At 39.5% G+C, this 22,300-nt stretch overlaps 1 protein-coding gene across 1 annotated transcript in view; it reads right to left on the bottom strand.

Annotated features, from left to right (window-relative positions):
• The window catches only part of MARCHF11 (membrane associated ring-CH-type finger 11), a 32,793-nt gene extending 14,483 nt beyond the window's left edge, over positions 1-18,310 (bottom strand). The window contains exons 1-2 of the mRNA XM_074545488.1: positions 17,691-18,310; positions 16,584-16,739 (exon numbers count right to left, since the gene is read on the bottom strand). Coding sequence (XP_074401589.1) covers positions 16,584-16,739; positions 17,691-17,960 — 426 coding nt within the window. The 5' untranslated portion in view covers positions 17,961-18,310. The remainder of the gene's footprint in view (positions 1-16,583; positions 16,740-17,690) is intronic.
• Between the last annotated feature and the right edge of the window lie 3,990 nt (positions 18,311-22,300).

The following is a 22,300-nucleotide window of genomic DNA, read 5'->3' as shown; positions in this document are numbered from 1 at the left end:
ATTGAACATCTACACCTACCCTGGGTGCACCTTGGATTTCTGGCTGTCCAGAAGCTTGGACATCCTGGTCAATCTACAAAATCTTCACATTCTATTACATTCATCTCTCAAAATTTTACTACTTACTAAGTAGAACAATTCAACCCTACATCTTACAATTTTTAAAATTATGTTAGAACTGGGATCTGAGACCACAAGCAGAGCTGTGCTGTCAACTACATTAGTCTTACATTATTCTTTCTCTGAGAAATTTTCACTATCTATTTTTTGCTGACAGCTAAAATAATGAAAGGAATTAGGCAAGACTGTGTGACCAGCCGAGGCAGCTACCCAGGCAGAGCTCCAGTGGAATATGCTGACACCCTGGTGCCAGGCTGCAGAGTGTGCCCTGCTCTTGTGGCAGTAGGGGCAGCAGCAGTTAGCGTGCCTGTGGGAGACATGCCCAGGCAGAGGAGCTTCTCTTCAAACTGACAGAAAAGAGGCAGGCAAGCAGGGTGAGGAATATCGGAGTGAGAAAGAAAAAGTAAAGAAACAGTTCAACTACCTTCCCTGGGACAGGCACAAAAGGGCAGACAGAATGCATGATATGGAGGATTCCCTATCCTCTGTCCAATGCAGTGACCTAAATGACAGGGGACAATGGTGACAAGCTCCTGCTGAGCTCAGCAGGCAAATCTCTGCAACTCCCTCCCTGCAGAATTTTGGGTTTTTTAATCATGGGTCAATTTACATGGCGTTGAGTCTGTGATGACAGACAGGGGGTACCTGTCACAAAGCAGGAAAAGGATCTTTGCTCAGGAGTTTTCAGGGCTCACTGAAAGAGCTTTAGACTAAATTTGAAGGGAAAAGGGATAAAGCCACGTTCACTAAAGATCAGCCTGGGGATAGCACACCAGTGTTGGAGAGGCAGAGTGCTATGAAGGTCCTTTCGTCTGCCATCTCAGTAATGCAGGAATGAAGATCTGGGTATGTGTGAGCAACAGCACAAGTTATTGATACATTAGAAAGCAGAGAAACACCTGAGAATGGTCATGTAGGAATTAGGGCTTCTCTCCCAAAAAGGCGGTGGGATCAATAGCCCAGCTGAAGTGCATCCACACCAATGCATGTGACATGGGCAACAAACAGGAGGAGCTGGAATCCATTGGGCAGCAGGAAAACTGTGGCATCATGGAAACATGGTGGGAGGACTTGCACAACTGGGGTGCTGCAATGGATGGCTGCAAAATCTTCAGAAGGGATAGTCAAGGAAGGAGAGTTGGCAAGGTAGACGTGAACGTTATGATTGTCTAGAGCTTAATGATGATGCCGATAGACTTGAGCATTCATGGATGAAGATTCAAGGGAAGGGTGAAAAGGCAGACATCCTGGTGGGAGTTTGTTACAGGCCACCCAAGGAGGATGAAGACACAGATGAAGTATTCTGTAGGAAGCTGGGAGAAGTTTCATGCTTGCTAGCTCTTGTTCTCATGGGGGACTACAACAAAAAAGAACAGCTGTCTGCTGATATACAGCACAGCAAAGAGGACAAAGTCTAGGGTTTCTTATTTTCTGAAGGAAATAAGAAACATGTACGGTTAGGTAAATTATTCTCAAGTTAACTCTTAACTCCTATGAGACTCAAACTAACTACGTTAACTTACTGGCATTTAGCTCATTGGCATTTTGCACATTCCATGGATGTGTATATTTGGTGAAAATGAAATTACCATTCTATGTGAATAAATAGTATTCCTACTGTAAAGTAGTTACTGTTCGATTTCTGTTGCCGCTGTATTGGAAATATTGAATTTCATTACAACCTACTGTATTTTTGATAGCATTATCTGAAAATTAAATATTAATGACTGGAGGAAATTAAAGCCTGCCATGGTTGTTGCAGTCTCTGCAACCCAAAGATGATCTACAAAGTGATGCTGACAGCTTAGCTCAAACATAGGCTGTCCTGTTACTGTCGGTCCACATTCCTGGAAGAACACTGAGAGAAAAAACATTCAGTATAATTGCACTCAGGAAGTAAACCTCAGCAAGATCATAAATAAGTGATATGAAGGAGGTATTAACAATTTTCATGCCATGTAGTCACTTCGGAGTGTTAACAACATTTTGCCTAAACAGTTCTGCATTTTACTTTTTCAGCACTAATAAACAGTATCAGAAAGGGCTCTGGATTTGCTTTTTCCTTCTCTCGTGGGAAAAAACCTATCTGTAAATTCTAGCTAAAACTGTTGACAACTTTTAAATTTAGAAAAAAATGCTGAACATGAGGCTAATATTGTGCAGTTCATGACGATATTGATGCAGTCACCAAATGTATGTAAAAAATTTCTCAGCATGGAGGGCCAGATCAAGCCTCTTCCACAAGAATACCTTGGACACTAGTCACTATGCAGTCACTAGACAGTCACTATACATTTCTGTTGATGCCTTCTTGTCTTCCATGTTGAATGTATTTAAGTATTAATTCTGGCTCCTTTACTAAAACTCACATTTAATTTGCTAGCTCGACTTTCCGAAAGTGCTGGCTACTCTGTCTTTTTGATCCTATGAAGAATTAAATAATTTTTACAACCCATGCAAAAGGAGTCATGGAGAGTTTATTTGAGAATATTCTATACCTTAATGTTTGTTCCATTCCAAAATTATTCCATTATGAGGACCTTGCCTCAAACCTATTGTTCATGCGAGTGAAAGCAAGGTTTTAAACTTTCACCTCTAAGGATACTATTTTAATAACAGACTTTTATGTTATTCAGGATATTCAATAGTAGAACTTCTTCCAAGTAATTTATTGGAACACTTCCAGTTCCTGTACAATACATAGATGTTCACTGAACTAAAGGAAAAGTAAATGAAATTGATTACTCTATTCACATCATCTCCATAGGGATAAGTAGGGAAATGATTTTAGTATGGTACAAAGAAAGTTAGGAACTATTTCTGACACTGGCATATTTCATTGGGCTCTGGATGCAGGAAAAGAAGCCATGGAAAGGCTATAATGGAAAAGAACCATAGAAATTATATGAAAGTGAAAGAAATTCCATGCAATTGGAAATTCAGAGTACAAAGTTTCCAGTTCACTGAAAGAAGACTGGAAGAGGACCTTCAGAAGGTAGATGCACAAACACATTTGATTGGATAAGTACAGTCTAGTTGTAAAGCATAATTTTGTTTAAAATACATCATAATTACTGCTTCCCACTATCTGCTTGCAGACACTCTATGAATCCAAAGACATGCAATCAAATAACATCACCATGTATTGTCGCTGGACTTCCCTGCATCCTGCAGCAGCATTAGTCACAATAGTTCAACAACAGTTCGGGAACAAAGCAACTCCCCACCTTTAGTTAGGAAGATGCACCTTCCCTATTCAGACTTCTTCCAGTTGCTATATGGCAATGATGTCTCTCAGCACTGCAAGATACAACCTCACCAGAAATCCACTGAGTACAAATACTGGCCTCTGCTCCTTTTGGCCCTCAGCAAAACTAACTCACAGACTGCAATCAGAATTTTCATATGGAAATCTGGAAGATGCTCATGAGAGAAGAAGCAATCCTGATTTCATGTGTTTCTTTGTAAGATGTGAAACAAAGAGAAGTTCAGATTTCAAGGGCAACGAAATGATTCATGAAACATATCCTGAGCTCGAGTTGTTGCCTTGTCTAATCCCCAAGTAAGATAATGAGTATCTTGGATGAAGGTTAGAAGGCAGAATGGCAAGAGTACCAAGCTATTATATAGCATATAATCATGAAGAAGACAATCTTGGGTTCTGGGCTGTATGAAATCTGGCAGAGTCTGCTTTGTAAGTCAGTTTGAATGTAATTGCTTAAATGAATAAATCAATTAGATTGATTTTGTAGTGAATTAAATTAGCAGTGAGTCTTCACTTAAAGAGAAATTAGTCATAATTATAGAATTTTAGAGTGTACCAATGAATATGGTAAATAATATACTGCTTGAAAATTTGGCCTAGTGGAAGAATTAAGTAATTTATTAATTAACACATCACACATTATGTATAATAATTAAAAGGCTTTAAAATATGCATAATATATTTTTAAGAATTAGTATAATGGATTAATGTTAATATTGGTATTAATAAGGGGGTTTTATTGGGTTGTTATTTAAATACATATTCCACAGCAAAATTTTAGCAGTCAATTGCATTAGTTTTTTCAGATACTGCTAAATAATCACAATTACACACTAATAGGTGCTGTTTGAATCAATACTAATTTTTGTCTAATAGTTTGAGTAACCATGGTTTTGATCACTCACTTACTTACAAGATTCCATTTTTATAAAAACATATAAGCTGTAGTGCTTAATTACAGAGAGGGGCAATTTAAATACTACATATCATATAATACTAGAGCTCTATCTGTGAAAAAACAGAATAGCTACCTTGGAGCATACACTATACCAGATACTCTCTATTTCTCTCTAACCACATCATGAATATGTCTGAAATCCCTTGGAGTAATTAAATTAAATTGCACAATATGCTTTTGAAAATTTCCAGCTAACTTGTTGCACTCTGTGTCAATAATCATATTGCTTCTAGAAGCAATGGTTGCAATACCAAAAACTGTAATATCCATTCATATCACTGTGTTTGAAAATTCCCAAGCTATAAATTGTTCTTGGCTTGATGGTGCTTATATGGCTTACGTATAACCTATGTACCATCTCTTGCAGTAACAACACAGACATAAAATAAAAATGCCATCAATTTCTCTCAAATACCAAAAGCACCAAAAAGAATGAAAGATAAGTACATGCTGTTAATATGGAAAATAGATTTATGGAAAAACCACTTACTGTTCTGCAATTGTCGTTTTTTAAGTTTATTACTATAAACACAGTCACATTTTGTTGTTTCTAGACAATAGTCCCCTCTTTACGTTCATTAATTACATATGATGGAGCTACTGGTCCTCTTTTCAGAACAGGAGCTCATAAGATTGCTCTGCCTTACAGTCAGCACAGTTTCTGCATTCCTTTCCAATATTAACAGTAACAGTTGAGCTCTGATTAAACTAATTTAGGACACTCTTAGAAGAACACCTGAGGGGTCCCCTAGCATATAAGCCCTGAAACAACTTGCTAGCCACTTGAAAAAAATTAAAGCAATTAGGAAGAAATTCTTTATTCAGAGGGTGGTGAAGCACTGGCTAAAGGCCAGATTAGATGGGATCCTAAGCAACCTCATCTACTGAGCGGCATTCCTGCCCGTGGCATGGGGGATTGGAACTACAGGGTCCTTAAGGTCCCTTCCAACACAAACCATTCTATGATCCTATGATTCTTTTTCACCTCTCTGAATGGATAGAAACAGGGAAGTAGATCTTCAATAGGCCCTGGTTCTGCCACTGTAGTCAGACAAAAATTTCTTGATTTCCAGAGTTTGTGGGCAACTCATCCTTGCATGGATGATGTCTAATGAAAAAGCAGGGAAGCATCTCCATCTCAGATGGAATTTTCACCTACTCCTTAGACTCTGGTAAATACCAAGCCTGTGAGCTGAGAAAGTGCAGGATATTTAAGACTGGTGACTGCAGACAGAGGTAATGGAACATGTCTCAGGGCTGTGAAACAGGTAGTGTAAGATCTCATGGCTCAAAGCACTCAGAGGTAAATGGCTTAGACATCTAGTAAAGAGAGGACCTAATACTCTTCTTCAGGTATGTTTGTCCAGTCAGGCCTGACTGACTTAGTAACTTATGCAGATCCAACTCTGAATTACAGAAAACTGACTGTGAATCACTACCATAAACTATACAAAAAAAATAATTTAAGTGGCCAGTATACTGACATCAGACTGTTTTTTGCTATGCTGTACTGAAGAGAACTGTTTCTCTTGTATTAGTCTTAACTCATAGAGGATTTTAAGGGACAAGAGAGATTGAAGGAATGCATCATTTCTCCAGTCAGGGAACTTGGAATGAGGTGTTGAACAGGAAAAGTTGGTATTTTAGTGACTGTGAAAACAAGCCTAAGCAACTTTCCAACAGAAGAGCTTTTAAAATGCCACTTTGTGAATGCCTGATCATGGTCCACCAAAATGAAGCAGCCCAGACTCTCAACCAACAAGATAACCAAGTCCAGTGGTGGAATCCTCCAGCAGGAAGTTAAGTAGCTGCAACTTTGGACCCAAATCCTTCAGAAATGCTGATGGCCACAGCCAGTCTGAACAGTTGGATTGCTGTCTTCCAGCACACACAGGAGTTTTCTGAAAGTGCTTTTCCTTTAGTAATGAAAATAAACATGAGATGTGCAAATTAACCATCTCTTTGGAGGCATGAAAATTCGTGCATGAACTTGAGTTTATAAATAAAAGTTAGTTTTCTAAAGTAATTTTCTTTTTCTTATCATAAAACATATTTTACAAAACTCTCTTCCCTGACAAGAGAGACAACAGGAAAGACAGGGAGGGAGCCTTTATCAGGGAGTACTGTGATAGGATGAGGTTCAGCAACTTTAAACTAAAAGAGAGTAGGTTTAGATTAGATATTAGGAAAAAATTCTTTGCAGTGAGAGAGGTGAGACATTGGAACAGGTTGCCCAGAGAAGTGGTGATGAAAACAGAGAGTGATCCTGGGACAAAGACATGGCTTCTTATTCACACTTCAGATGTGCTAATGGATATAGCACTGCAGAAATTCTAGATTATTTTTAAGTAAACAGGTTGGAAGCCTGTATCTCTGAACCTAAACAAGGAAGGAAGAACTTTGAAGGTTATCTTGAGGACCTGATGCATGAGAGTTGTACAATGCAGACAAAAACTCACTTGTGTCACATGATGACCACCAAGACATCTGGAAGTTCTTAAACTACTCAAACTTCTTTCTATTCTAAAACAATCTAGACTAGAAGACTGAAGTCCATAGATCTTGTAGGTTTAATTGCTGGGGCTAAGTTCACAGCAATTGTATCAGTGACATCTACAAAAACAGGAGGGTAAAGCTCAGAGGAAAGAGAACCTTTTAAAATTCCAGCAGCCATAAATACTTCCCACTGAATGCACAATAGATTTTCCACAAATTTCTGAACACAGTCAAGTACATGGCATCAATTCTTAGTGGAGAAACTCTGAACTAGGCACATTTCCATAGAACCAAAAGCAATTTCACATATTTTCTAGATTTTTAACCAAGGCTATAAGAAGAAAAGAGCAGTAGAAGTAGAAAATTTTGAAATCCCAGAGATTATAGGATCACAGAATTTTAAAGTTGCAAAAGATTTCTAAGATCATCAAGTCCAATCATTGACCTAGCATAATTCCTTTCAGCACTAAACCATATTCCCAAGTGCCACATCCACATGCCTTTTGAACACTTCCAGACATGACGATTTCACCACTTCCCTGGTCAGTGTGTGTGAAGGCCTTACCATTTCAATGAGGCAATTTTTGCTAATCTCCAATCAAACCTCCCTGGGCACAACTTGAGGCCATTTCCTCTTGTCCTATTGCTTGTTCTTCACTTGGGAGTAGAGGCCAAATCCACCTCACCACCACCTCCTTTCAGATAGTTGTAGAGAGCGATGATGCATCCATGAATGCAATTCTAGATGTATTTGAACCTCTGTTTACACTAGGTAGTGGAGTATATGAAGACCTTTTCTGTAAATTTGACAGATATCAGAAAAGCATCTGTTACTAATCTAATTTCTATTTAGTGCAAGCATCCAGAAGGCAATGAGATGATATGCAGGGCTCTGTAAATGGTGGGTGAGGAGGAAGTGACGCTCTTTATTAAGTCTCGGGAGGATTTTAGGTCAGCTGGTACATTCAAATACCATCTCAGTGTCCTTTTTGGGAGGTGACATCGAATGATTTGAGCTTACAATGACTTTTATGGTCAGTAAAAACAGCAGCTATGTGAAGGAATAGTGCTGCAGGTGCAGGAGAAGGATGAAAGTGTGAGTCTCCCATAGTCTATTTCTGTTATTCTGATGTGACTCAGGGAGCTCACATCAGCTGTTACACCCATTCCTTCTAATAAAATTTGTCCAACTACTCTACTCCTATGAAAGAGCTGCCCTGAAATGGATGCGGACTTTAGTCACGCAAGGAGGAACACAATGTGCTGGGAGTAGCCACAAGCTCTAGTAGATTGTAAATTGCAGATTGCTCAGATAAGGCAATGAGAGACACATAAAATGTTCCATTAAGATGTAGACTCTCAGTCTGTCTTTTTGCCCATGGAGCAGAGGGAGCCTCCTTAGCATGAAAAAAGAGAAGGCATACTGAAGTTTACTCTCGTTTTCTTCAGTTACAGATTCCTGGCTGCCAGTGTCATGGAATTTGCTTTTTCCAAAATATTTGTAGCGCTTGGAATAATATGCTTCCAGTGTTAGAAGAATAGTTAAATGCACATAAAGCTAGCTAGCATTTGATCTTGATGGCAAGGTACATGACTATGTGAAACTGCAAAGGAATTATTTTATTATATCTGTTCTTTAGCCATGAAAGATGAGAAAAATGAGCCTTAGCTTAGGAAATAGCGGCCATCCTCTAATATGGCTTGTGAGGGTAACAGTATGGTATATTCCTGTACCTGGAATATGGTCATCACAGAACTGGCAAAGTTTAATGCTGCCCTGAAGGGAAGACACTGACAGAAAAATATGCAAAAATGGGACATATGCACACTGATAGAGTAGGGAGTAGGGAAACAGCATGTGGCCAAGAATAAGAATACTCATTCTCCACGAGCTTCGCTGGAATGTAAACAAAAGAAGAAGAAAAATTAAAGAAGAAATAAAAGTAAATAAAAAGGAAAGTTGAAATAAATTTTATAAAGAAGCAAAGAACCCCATGGCAAAAGAGTCATGCAGGCAAAACGCACAATGAGGGTGCTCTGACTCAGACAAGTACTTCAAAGGAAGTGAGGTCAAAGTGTTCCTTTACTGTTGCACTGTAGCCACAAAAGCAGGCAAGGGCTATTCTCTGCACACTGCTGAAGCAATAAGAAAGAGTCTTCAGAGAGAATATCAAACATCCAATTTGAATCTATACATGGGACAAAATTTTTTTTTAAATACAAGTGCAATAGGTGCAAAACCTGTCTCCTCAATACAGCAAATTAAGAAAGAAGTAAGTTGGCATGACTGCCAGTCATTGGCATGAAGTGCTGAAGACTTCAGTGAGAATGGACCAACATTCAAAACCAAGAAGTATTAAAAGTAAATTTCAAAATTAATTTAATAAAATCTTCTTTGACTAATTTCAGTTGTGTATAACAGTACAAGGACACTTCAGAGACTGGTAGAGAAGTCAACATGTATTGACAGTACTTGGTGCTCAGAGCAGGCTACTTGCACTGCCAAATTGGCATAAGGTAAGGAATCATGGACACATGGTATGAAAGCAGTACACCATCCTGTATTAACAATTTTTCATATCAAGAAATAGAAGAAGCCTGCGGAAACAACCAATTCATGGTTTCAGTATTTTTCCACTAATCTCTGTTGATAGGAATTAAAGACTTAAATAATCAGGATTTTTGACACATGACAAAAAGACAAAAATTTGTATTGTGAAAACTCAGAAATCTTTGATCACTAAACAAACTTCTAGCAGATCAAGACATTGGGAAAACACCTAAGCACAGAAAATGACAAAAAAAAACCAGTAATAAAAAGGTTTGTAAATGTGAGTCTGATGCCATATCTTAAGCCTTGCATTGTTATTCTTAGCATTTGAAATGGCAGCACTTATGTATAGGTAGCAACCCTGATTCCCATTGACATCCTTTTCTACTTTTGGGTGTTTTTTTATAATGAAGTCTGTTGCAAATATGCAATTTATGCTTATATTTCCAGCAATAACTATAATTGGATAAATTTCCTCTGAAAAACAACCTGCCTCTGTATCTCATGCAAGTCATTCTGCCCCATGAAAATCATAGGCTGAAGGAATCTAACTTTTTTCCTTGAAGTATTTAACCCATTATTTAATATAACAAGATAATGCCACTCTTTAAATCTATATTATATATCTTACCACTAAATCAGTAGGACACTTGAAATTAAAAAATTATTTCCAAGAATCATTCACAGTTTACATTGCACTGTTTTTTTCACACTATTCTAGCAGTCAAACTGCCTTGAGCACAAACTACACATCTCACAAAATAGAAAGCAATTGAATTTTAATAAGGTGCAGAAAATAAAAGCGTAATGTATGAGGGGCACACACCCACATACTTTTAATACTGTTATTTTTTTAAAGTAGGCTCTGTTTTTTTTTTTTATTTTGTATTTTACTTGATAACCTTAGGATATACTTAGAAGGCTGACAGAATTGCTTAACTGTTTGATTTTCTCTGTAAACCCCCATATTTCTTCCTGATGGCTTCAGCTCCCACTTGATGTGTCCTCTGACCTCTTAAGATGAATTTAATTTCTTCTCATAACTTACAAATATGCTTCAAAGAAATATCAAAGTCAATATCTAGTATTTTGTTATTAGTTCTTCTCTACCCCTACCCAACTCTCACTATGATGATAGAATCAGTTCCTTTGTTCAAGTACTGTTCTTTATTTTTTCATGACTTTCAGATGATTGGTACTTATGATATTGTTCCATCCCCTGTTCTCTCGCACCTGTCATTAATTATCAATTAGATCCATTTCTCTAAAGTTTTTAAAGTTTTTTTCTTCTTTTCCACTGCAATGTCCACTTTGCACTCATTCAGCTCTGTATGCTAGCAGCCAAATATTCAGCGCCTACTGTGCTAGCAGTGCACCAGTGGCCTGCTTACTTGCTCTGTGAAAAATGTGCTCTCTCATCTGAATGGCCAACCAAATGTTTTTCTCAAGCTAAACTGACTTCTGTCTCCACACCTTTTTACCACTTTTATTTGCCAGTTCTCTACTCCTTTTATTTCCAAGTCTTTCTATGCATTAATTACAAGAAAACAAAGAAAATACAACATGAAATTCATTATCCCATCAGAATTTTCTTTGATGCCTTCAGTTTTTTGCATTTCTGTTTTTAAGTTTATGTCCTTGCTTTTATACTCTGTACTCTGCACCACTGGCACTTGCTTACCCAATTCTCTTTTTCAGTCCCTCATTTACCTTCAAATCTTTAACAGAAAGTAAACATAAAATGTATTTTGCCTTTCCCACCACAGAAAAAAACCCCAACTGCCCTCTCCAACAACTCTGCTATCCTTTTGTTTTTAAACTCATTAAGCATGATACTTTCAACTGATCATTATCACCACCTACCCAGTGCAGTCACTGAGCTGACTGTGAGTGTATCAGATTAAAAGGTTTATCCAGTCTAGTAAATTCTCCCTAGAAGTGGCCAAAAGATGCTTACAAAAAAAAAAAAAAAAAAAAGTGTGAGAAGTACAGTTACTGTATCTATGCTGATGACTGACATCTAGTTTTCTGTTTCAGATTTCTCTCTCCTGTCAAAACTAAAGAATTAGTCTGCTTCTACCACTTTTTGTATGGATTTTACCATTCAATTAGGATCGTTAAAATCTCTAGGATTTTCATGTCCCAGCCGTATAGTTTTATCGCTCCAAAACATGAATTTGTTCTTGGAATGATCCTTAATTTATCAGGAATTATCTTAAATTTAAATATATATTTGGATCCTCCTGTTCTCAATATTTCTAAAGCTTGCATGTGCTTTCTATGTAGCACATCTAAGTCTATTCATATGTAAAAAATAATTTCTCATCATCACTTTTGTCTTATGTCTCAATTACCATAACACATATTTTAAGCTCATGACAAAAGTAATCTTCTCAGCAAGTACAAAACTGCTTCAAGTACAATTCCTTTTATTCCACTACTTTGACCATGTTACTGGCCTACTTTCTCCACTATGATGGACTCTCTTCTCCATTACATGAAATTAAAAAGACTTTATTTGATTTTTTTAAGTCCTTCCAGGCATTTATTGATGTATTAATTACCTTCTAATGACTACTCAGGCATTGAATCTCACTTCCATTTAGTTCATGATACCTGTCTCAGCCAAGTATTTTATTTTCCAACAGCCCTTGCATAGTGCCTTCATATTCAAAGGGTGCTTGCAAAGCTTCATTATTTTCTTTTTAAGAGGCCTCTTAAAATACATCCCATTTGAGATGCCAAAAACTGAATTATAGTTAGAAATGGCTAGTGTACCAGGGGTCTCGGTACCAGGGCCAGTGTACCATAGATTTATTCCTTATCTCTTTTTCAAATTTCTTTGTAAATTATCCAATATTGGAACAATCCTTTTTGTTCTTTTTTGTCCACTGAAATATGGAATAGCACAATGTATTCTTCTGGATCTTCAGTACAGGAAGAGACATTAATAGATTGTCCTTAGTACATTGTGCAGTTTAGAATGCGTAATTGAAGATTTCAGCCTTTCCCCTTTCCCCTTTTTAGCTATGCCTAGAAGAACTTAATGCTGTCATCCAGCTGAGCATAGTCATTCGCAAAAACTTTTATTAAACATTTACTCTACAATTTTTTCTGGACACTGACCTCCATACTGAAGTAGCTGAAGAACTTGACTTTTGTACCTTTTAGTGTAACACACATTCACATACCTGCAGTCTGCTATGCAGTTTTGCTCATGCTTATCTAGTTGATGCTGGTGAGTTGATTTCTCAAATGAGTGAGGTTTATGCACATTAACAAAATTTGGAAAAGTGAAACCTCACCTTTTGAGAAGTACCAACTTATCTTTTTTCTATTTTAAGAAAACATGCCTAACAAGTAAGCATTTACTTATTTAAATAAGTTTTGTGATTTTACTGGTATCAGAAAAAGTTTGAACTGCCTCACAATTAGGTTTTAAATTAGCACATCCATCTACTGTATTACTTTTGGAATAGGTCCATTTCACCAAAGTAACAGAATATAATGTTTTAATGAACAGGATTTATCAAACATCTAATGTAACACCACTTTATGACAGACTACACTAACAGTCTAGAAAAGGCTACTCCCTAAATATCTTTACTACTCACTTATAGAAGTGACAGGTTTCAGTACCAAAGTATATATTCTCAACCTTTGCATTATTCTATTCCACTTTTAAACATTATTTTCAATCTTACAAGAGCACTGATATTCTTTAATACACATTCACACTTAAGTGCAAGTCTAGTGAACTAATCTCCTGACAGCATAAAAATTACATAGCACCAATAAAAATAAAACAATGTGTTTATACTTCTTTTAGGAATATATTTCCTTTAGGAAGGAAATCTGTACAAATTTTAATCTTATAATGAACTAATAAAAAATATTTCTTTTTGCACTTTTTTCTTTTTTGTTAATCTCAATTATAATTCTAAATTAGTTTAATTTCCAAGTAACACATTCGAAGTTTCTCCCTCCTTTTTAAGTATTTCCAAATCTCCCTGCCCAAAGCAGTTTTTATTCCAGCTTCCCTCATTATAGTTTGAGGGGCAGTAAGGGAATTTCCTAGTTATTAACATAGCCCGGCCTATTATTGGATCAAATTCCACCCTGCCAATGGAGCAAGTCCAGCAACATGAACACATGTTTTCATTAATGGACTAGTACAAGATACGTCTTTCTGATATGGTCCTAAGAGGGATACTGAAAAAATTCCAAATCTCTGTTATACATCATATCAAATGTCATCAACTTGTTTGTGTGCTCATCTTCCACTGCTAGCCCATGAGTTAATTTGGGGTTTTGTTTGTGTTTTAGGGTTTATTCCCATAATAAAATCTATGTGTTTCCAGGATTAGATTCTTAAAGGTGAAGTATGTAGTAGCTGCTGAATCTGGAACTGGAACACTGACACTGGAAGAATTTCTATCAAAATAGAAATATTCTGTTTCTTGAATGTACTGCCCCAGGAGACGCACCCTTGGAGATAACTTTGCCTTTCATGAAGCGATGGAAACCACAGAACATGTTAGATATTAAATGGAATATTCACATCTATTCCAATGTTCTGAACGAAAACAAAGGAAAATCTTTCTTAAGTCTCTACACATTGTTACATTCCTTAAATACATGAGGTGAAAGCAAACCTGAAGGGCTGTTGTAGATCTGCACAGACCTGAGAGTAAATAGAACAGGCTTGCATAGACCTGGCATAGATCTGCATTCACCTGAGAAAAAGCTATTTTTGTTAATAGCACCAGTTTTCTCTCCTATAAGACTGCCCACAAAGTTCTAATAAGTAAAAGACTGGTAGAGACAATTATGGGAAGATGGACTGAGGCAGACTAGTGGTTGTTGACAGAGTAAAGTACTCCTGTTCAAATATTGTATCTAATGTAATGCAAGAAGTCCTGCCTTTTTGGGAACTTTTAAGTACATTCACTACTTCAGCTGACAATGTTTTAAAATCCTTCTGTATTGAAATGGTCTTGCCCTTAGCTTTTTGCTAAAACTAACCAAAAAGTTACCTTAAAATGAGCATTTGTGTAGTGTAGAAAACAACTCAGAACCTGTCCAAAAGTTTAAGCCAAGCCAGTGGCTAAAAGCAGCAAATATTATTACAGTCAAGAGTATGGGGGAGTGAGTAAGCACATTTTAAGACTGATTCCCCTTATGAAATTACACAGATGACTGCAGTTTGAGACTTCCTTTCAGGTTCTGTTACTACAAGACAAACATTCTGTGTAGGAGACTGAGAAAGGTGCTTCTGTGTTCCCTCAAAGAGATGGGTGATCTTTTGGGTGTCATGAATTTGACCTCAGGATTGTATGTCCAACTTATTATTAGAGATGTAACTCCATGAAATCTTTCTGTATGCTAATTTGTCTAGAAAGAGAGGACAGACTTAAATAACTTACCTAAATAATGAAAGACAGGGTGAAGAATAAATAAAGAATTAAGCTATTTAATGAGAAACATAAATCTGTTTTCTGCCCCACCTGCCCCCCCCCCCCAAACAAAAAGATAAAAACGGTGACAACTAATGCAATGAGTGGCATTTCACTTTTGTCTCTTCAGATTCTCTTTACTTCCCTTGTAACCTTGGCCAAACTTTGTTGCCTACTGCATCATCTACTGACTCTTCTTCGCTTCTCTTTTCCACAGTTGTTCTTCAAACTTGGGCTTGATTCTGCTGTCGACAGATAGGTGTCTAATGACTTTTCAAATGTCCTTTAACATTTACTTGGCCTCCATCTGCATTTCCAGAGTCCCTCACAAGTTCAGTCATATCTGCTATTCTGTGTACACATTTTGGCTAACTTAGGACATCTCAAATAGTACTAGATGCCTCTTTGCAGGCAACTCTGTCATGTCTTTGCTGTCTCACAATGATTTTCAGATACTATAATTGCAAACTATTGCTATTGTAATCTTTGCTAGGAAAAGGATGAGATTGCTGTGGAGACGCAAGAAATAAAGATTTTTTTTTAAATATTAAAAAAAGCCAAAAGTATTAAACCCCATGCCAAGCCATGCCTGTGTAGAAACAGAATCTACCACCTTCATTTTCTGGAATGTTTTACAAATCCTTTACTTTTTAACATCATAAAGATTCTATCCAGGAAAGCTTACCAAAGCCTTTCCTTTGAGAATTTATAAAGGAAAAAAATTGAAGTCCACTGGCTCTGAAGGTACTTGCCCATAATCTGAACAACTGTAAGCAAATACTCCAGTTATTCTGTATACAAGGAATGCTTATCACGTTCACACAACTGCCATTACCACCCAACCATGCCTTTTCTATAAAACTCCAATCAAACACAGGCACAGAAAAATGACCCGAGTGCTCTGGCCTTTGAGAGCTCCATCATCTCTGAGCTCTTAGGATCAAAACTAAAAAAAGATACAATTATCTTACTGAATGTGTTCCTCAGATGTTATAAAATATAATTTCCAAGATGGAATTTAAAGTCCCTAAAGAATTCTGGTATGCAAAGTGGTATTAAGGCTTCCCTAAGAGATCTGGTGGAGCTTTGAGTTTCTCCCCCCACCTCTCCCTGAATGTGCTACCACTACAATGCTCTAACTTCCCTCTCATGTTCTGATGCTGCTGAAATGGAGCTCTGGAAAATGCTACTGCACATTTCAGCTTCTGAAACAGCTTCTGGAGGAGAGAACTTTAAGAGTGTTCCACTGCTCTGAATTGTGCCAAGACTGAAAAGTCACCTCCTTTTACATTTCTACAGTAGATGAATACACAGACAACAGAAGCTTTCGTCACCTCTCCCCTCTGGATCCCAAGTTGAAGAAAGAACAAAATCAACTTTTGAGTGAGTCTTGAACAAACAATAAAGACATTTTTAAAGTTTAGGAAGTTAATCTGGGAGATCCAAGTTTTCTGTCACATCTCAGCATGATTTAACTACTTACAGAATTTACTAACCTCTAAAAACCATTTCTACAGCAAATTAAAAACTAGAAGAACATAACAGAACCAAATCACTACACATTTTAATATGTTACTGGTTTTAAAAACCAACTTCAAGTGCGTTCAAGTGCTAGCTGGCGAGGCATATAGGATCTTCTGCTGCATTTTCCAAAAACCTTGGAAGTAAAAGTAAGAATAATTTTGTTTAAAAAAAAAAGACTGAAAAGACATACTTTTTTTTAAAAGAACAAATTACCTGACAAGGCTTTTTCATTTTAATGGCTATAACATGGTATCTGTAACAGCAGAGTTCACAGGTCCATGACCCTCTTTCACTTATCCACTTTAAGAGGCAAAGCTGATGCGTGTATCGTACCGAGCCATCACAGCGGCAAGGGTTTAACAATTCACCCTGGAAAGGCAATACAGAAATGTTAACTTTAAAGGAACCTTTCACATACATGTACACTCAATACCAAAATCTTTAGGGGGTCTGTTACAATGACTTGGTCTCAATTTCACAATCTGGAAAAGCATGTATTTTTGGCTATGAAATACTCAAAAATGTAACTGTCTTAAAAATACCTAGCTGCTTCTTCTGATAAAAGCCAGAGAGCTGTCTACACATGTTCATGTACCTGTGTGAAACAACTGAAATATTACCTTGCATTAAACAACAGTACCATTAGCCATTTCAAATACCTCAAAAGATACCAAAAGTGGTTTGGATACTTTTCTGCAACAGCTATTTGAAGTCATCACTTAGAAAGAAATGTGTGATGTCACAATTCCAAGAGAGCCTTACTCTTGGAGCATGACTCTGCGCTGTCCAGCTAGCCAGCTGTCAGAGAGGACCTTAAATAATGTACGTAAGCACTTCCCCCAGTAGTTTCTGTATTATATAAATCAGCTGTTCTCTTCTTTCCAACTCCAAGACAAGCTATAAAATGCTAGTTACAGATCCATCGCTGATATTATGCCCAGTAACGTCACGACAGAGATGATACTTGGAGGTCTTCTCAGCATTACCTGTAAGCTAACACTCTCATTTTAAAGTCTAACAGAAACCTGAGAAATTCGTACTGTGTAGAGTCCCTGTGAGGTGAACCAGGGAGCGGGAGCGCCAGAGGACACCCAGCGTGCGATGCAGACACGGCAAAATCCCCTGAATTCCCCCAAAGCTTTGCGCCGGCTCAGGTTCGCCCCAGGCTCTTGCCACAGCCAGCCCGCCCAGCGGCAGCCGGGGAGGGCGATTCCAGCCGGGGAGCGCCGCCGAGATCAGCACCAGGGACAGGGCTCGACCCCGAGCCGAGGGTGCGAAGGTGTGCGGGGCTCGGCCGCCCGCCCCCGGCGCTGTGCTCACCTGCTCGGGGCCCTGGAAGCAGATCTTGCAGATGGGGCCGGCCCCGCCGCCGTGGCCGCCGCTGCCGCTCTCGCTGCTGCTGCACACCGAGCGCGTCTCGGGCTTGTCGCCGCCGGCGGCCCCGCTCTCCGAGCCGCCCCTCCGGCCCTCGCCCTCCTCGGGGGTGTCCCCACTTGCCTCCCCCGCCCCGGCCGGCAGCTCCAGCGGGGCGGCGGAGGCTGGCGGCGGCTCTCCGGCAGGGAGCACGACGCTCCCGGAGGCGCAGCTCATGCCCCGGGGCACCCGCTCCCCCGGGGCGGGGACGGCCCGCAGCGGCGGATGGCGGCGGCCCGGGGGCGGTCGGGGCTGCCGGCGGCCGGGAAGGTGACCCGGCGGGCGGGCGGGCGCGGCCGCTCCCTCACGGCCGGCGCTGTGCGAGGAGCGGCGCGCGGGGCCGCGGGCGGCGGGGCGGGGCGGGGCGGGCGGCACGCGAGGGGGGGACGGAGCGAGGGAGGGACGGAGCGAGGGAGAGAGGGAGGCGAGGGTCCGGCACCGGGCACAGAGCACCGGCCCCCGCAGCGCTCCGGGAAAGCCGCCGCCCTCGCCAGCGCCCTGGCGCCTGCCCAGCCGGGCGGAATCCCTGCCCCTTTCCGGGGCGAGAATCCCTGCCTGCTCTCCCGCCCGCCCCCGGCGTTCCTGCCCTCAGCACGGGCTTCCCCCGCACCCCGGCGGCCGCGGCCCCTGCCCTGCCCCGCGGGCACTGCCTTCCTTCCCCGCCCTTCCCTGCCCTGCCTTCGGGGCCCCCTCCTGGCCCTGCTCCCGGCTCTCTGTGCTCAGGGGGCTCCTTAACCACGGGCCCCAGCGCCGCGGGATGCGGCCCTTCAGGGGACACCGACAGATCTTCCTACTTCATCGGGGTTTTGGCTGCAGGATGTTACAGAACGAATATTCAACAGTTGTTCTTTGGGTGTGAAACAGTAGCTGTCCCAGTCTTCTGTGGCTGCCTTTTATTTTTTCCTTTAATTCATTACATCACCTCATTTTCAAAATTAAATCTGCTAAAAGCATAATGATCAAATGCCTTCTAAAAAAAAATCCTCAGCAGTTGGAAATTCTTTAAAGTTTGGCTGGGGCTGCTGAAGGAAAGTAGGTGTGAATTTCAGCATCAAGTATGACACCAGTGCACATTTGATCTCGTGAAGATGACAGCAACTGTCTGTGCAGGGAAGGAGAGAGAAATAAACCTAAAAAAAAAGAAACCAACCAAAAACAATTGCCAAGCCATATGCTTTTCCATAGCCACATTTAGATCCAAAGTGTGATGAAATCACAAGCCTTCCTCATTGGCCATTTATCTGTAGTCTCAAGACGAGGGAGTACCTGATGAGCTCAGCCAGAGCCTTCACTGGCTGCGTTGTGATCGTAGTGGCTTTCTCAGTGTGGATATTTTATCAGAAGACCGAAGCAGCACACAGAACCAAAGCAGCACTCCTCAGCCCACGATCTCACAGCATCGCATGGCTCTCAAGCTCTTCAGAGAGGCTTGCAGAGTATATTCCAAACACCAGGTCCAACCTTTTGGCCTGACTGGAGACGAGCTCAGCAATGTGCTGTTGGCAGAAAAGCATCAGACCCATATTGCAGGAGAGTGACATTCAAACCAGTTGGGGCAAAGCGCTGTTAAAGCAATTTCAGTCCCCCTAGAGTCTGCATCTATTATGGAGGCCATGCAACAGATATATTGAGGACAAAAACAACAATGCTATTTACAGTATTGCTCTAAAAAAATGCATATGCAGAGGTTGACTTCTCAAGAAGTATCATTATATATATATTATATGTTACATAAATATTATATATTTCTCATCAGCCACTAATTCTGATTCTCATGAAAATCTATTTTTCTGGCAGCTCCACATCAGCCAAGTCATTGGTGGCCATTTAGCTTGGCATTAGAGCAAGATGCTTCAATCCTAAAATCACAAAGTGGTTGTTAAGTAGGTAAATAACATGGATTCGTCCAGATTTGATAATGTAAAGCCAAAAATAATGGCACACTGACAGAGACATTTTAATGAACAGCAGACGCTGTGTAGTTAGGAAATTATCTACATATAATTTTTTCCATAGCAATGTAATACCTGAAGGGGTTGGCAGAGAGGCTAAACAAAAGCGAAGACAGAACTAATCAAATAGATTAATTCTAAAGAAGGAAGTGGTAATCACCAAAAAAATTATAGGAAAAAAAAAGGAAGTGTCAGAACAAACAGATGAGTCAAAAATACTGGGTAGAAGAGAATTAAAGCAAAACCAGAAGGAAAAGACAGTGGAACTAAAGGAGTGAAATGAGAAATGAATGCTAAAAAGTTGCTCAACCATATCTGAGTAATACAGCATGCCCTTGCCATTTGCTGTATGTGGAGGTTTATGACATTTTTCTTTCTCTTCCTTTTGTTTGTCAGCAAAAGTTCAGCAAGTGACATGGCTTTTGGAAAGGCTATAAAAAGAAGATAAAAATGTCAACACAGAAATGGAATGACTTCTTAGTGACAGAAAAAGAAAGGAAAATGCGACTGTAGAGAATAATAGAGTGCTTTAAGAAGGTCAGTCTTTTCTACATAATCTTGCCTGAAATAAATGTATAACATGACTCTTAAAAGGAAATACATCTGACATGAATCAGAATAATTTTTTTTTCACACATATGTAATTATCTTGGAGAGCTGATTGTGAGTGGGTATTTCACAGACATGAGTTTTTAAATACATCACCTGTTTGCCTGTCTACCAACAGCTACTGGCACGCTGGCTAAAACAGAATTACAAAGGCTATCGATCCCTGTGCTTCAGAGAGTATTGGAGTTGTTTGGCATGCTGGGGGTGGGAGGAGATGCCAACAAAAGAGCAGAAGGGGTGGAGAACATTCTGTAACACAGCCTCCAACCAAAGCAGCGTTCAGCCTTCTGCTGAGCGAGAGAGGAGGACTGGAGCCAAAATCAAAGATTGAAACAGAAAGAAGAAAAATTTAAAGCAAGAAAGGATAATTCACTTCATAACAGCAGTAGTGTAGGTGGTTGGGAGAAAGTAAAAAAAAAAAGAGAAGCTGAAACCAGGAATAATTAATTTGTGATTAACACTGGAACTTATGGGATTTATATTGAAGCACATTTTGCTATACATTTCTTGAAGAACCTTGAGCAAGTGATCTCAAGTGGGCTGAACAGAGGCGTCTGGTAGCCTAAAGACAGGCAGCTCTTTGCACTCCCAGATGTGTCCAACAGCCTCCAGAGCACTGTGGCTGTCGCTTGTGCCATCTCTTTTGGGAACAGTTGCACAGACATTCAGACCAGCTCTAGACTCCCAGATGCAAGAACAGCTCCCTTAGATTGGTTTTTCTCTACATAAAACTGAAACAATAGTATTCGCTCTCTCTTTTCTTGTTCCTGCCTCTTCCATTACAATATGCGACATTTTACTGGCAGATTCAGGCCACATTTGTACAGTCTTGATCTTGGCAGAAGTATCTAGGCATTATAGCGAGACAAATAATAAGGAACAGTGATATGGTTAAAAATAACACAAAAGTAATAATAAGACCATGGAACAGTGAAATGAATTGCATTTCCAGCAGGCAATGGAACGGGCAGGAGAAATACAACCCCTGAGGGAACAGGTACATTCTTTTCTCCACAGCACCAGCTCAGCAATATTATAACTGTGCAATATTTTCCTCCAAATAAAATAATGGAAGCTCATACCAATTCTTTTACCTGAGGAGAATCAGCTGTAGGTTGAATATCCAGGAACAAAAAAAAAAAAAAAAAATGAGGAAGGTGTTTGAATGAATGGAGGAGAAATGTTCAGGGAATAAACAGAATAGGGGGTATTGTTTGGTTGTTTGGTTGTTGTGGGGTTTTTTGTTTGTTTGTTTGTTTTAATTGTATATCAAGATGAACACTTTATGCAAATATTTATGTAGAGAAGAGGTTACACTGGAATAAGGTGTGCAGGTAACAAACTACTCAGGGGATTATAGGAATGGAAGCACTGTGTTACCACATGCTGAAATGCCAAACACTGCTCTTCTTTTTTTTCTCAAAAGATTTCCGTAACACATTGACCTGTACCATAAATAGAGGAACAAAACAGCTCAATGATGAGTTTCTTCCTTTTTGCTGCTTCCTGTACCTCTGAGGAAAACAAGATGATACAGTCCTAAAATATTAATAAGGGAGCAAAGGGAGTAATTGCCAGTGTATTACATTCAGAACAAAATACTAATGAGACTGTAGAAAGTTAAATCTACTTAGATAATAATACAGGCACATGATTCTATTTGCTGAATACCACATGTACACCCCTTTCACAATGAAACTCAGATTGGTGGAGATCACCTGTAAACAAAAATGAGGTATTTTGGCTCTAAGAAAATGTTTAATTTTAAATTAATTTTGCATGTTTAATGCAACATAAAATGCACTCCTGAGTAATAAGGCCGTGTGCCACATTTCCATGTCCAGCTTTATTACACTAAAAGATCCCTGCAGATGGTTAATGGCCCTGCTAGGGACAGTGGATTATTTGCTGGTTCACTGAGCGTGCCTGATTTTTGTTATGAGCACACATCCTGTG

This window comes from Zonotrichia albicollis, chromosome 1 (genome assembly GCF_047830755.1).
Source record: "Zonotrichia albicollis isolate bZonAlb1 chromosome 1, bZonAlb1.hap1, whole genome shotgun sequence".
NCBI classification, from domain to species: domain Eukaryota; kingdom Metazoa; phylum Chordata; class Aves; order Passeriformes; family Passerellidae; genus Zonotrichia; species Zonotrichia albicollis.
Note: the sequence above shows the minus strand (reverse complement) of the source record. Positions and strands in the feature narration are given on the sequence as shown.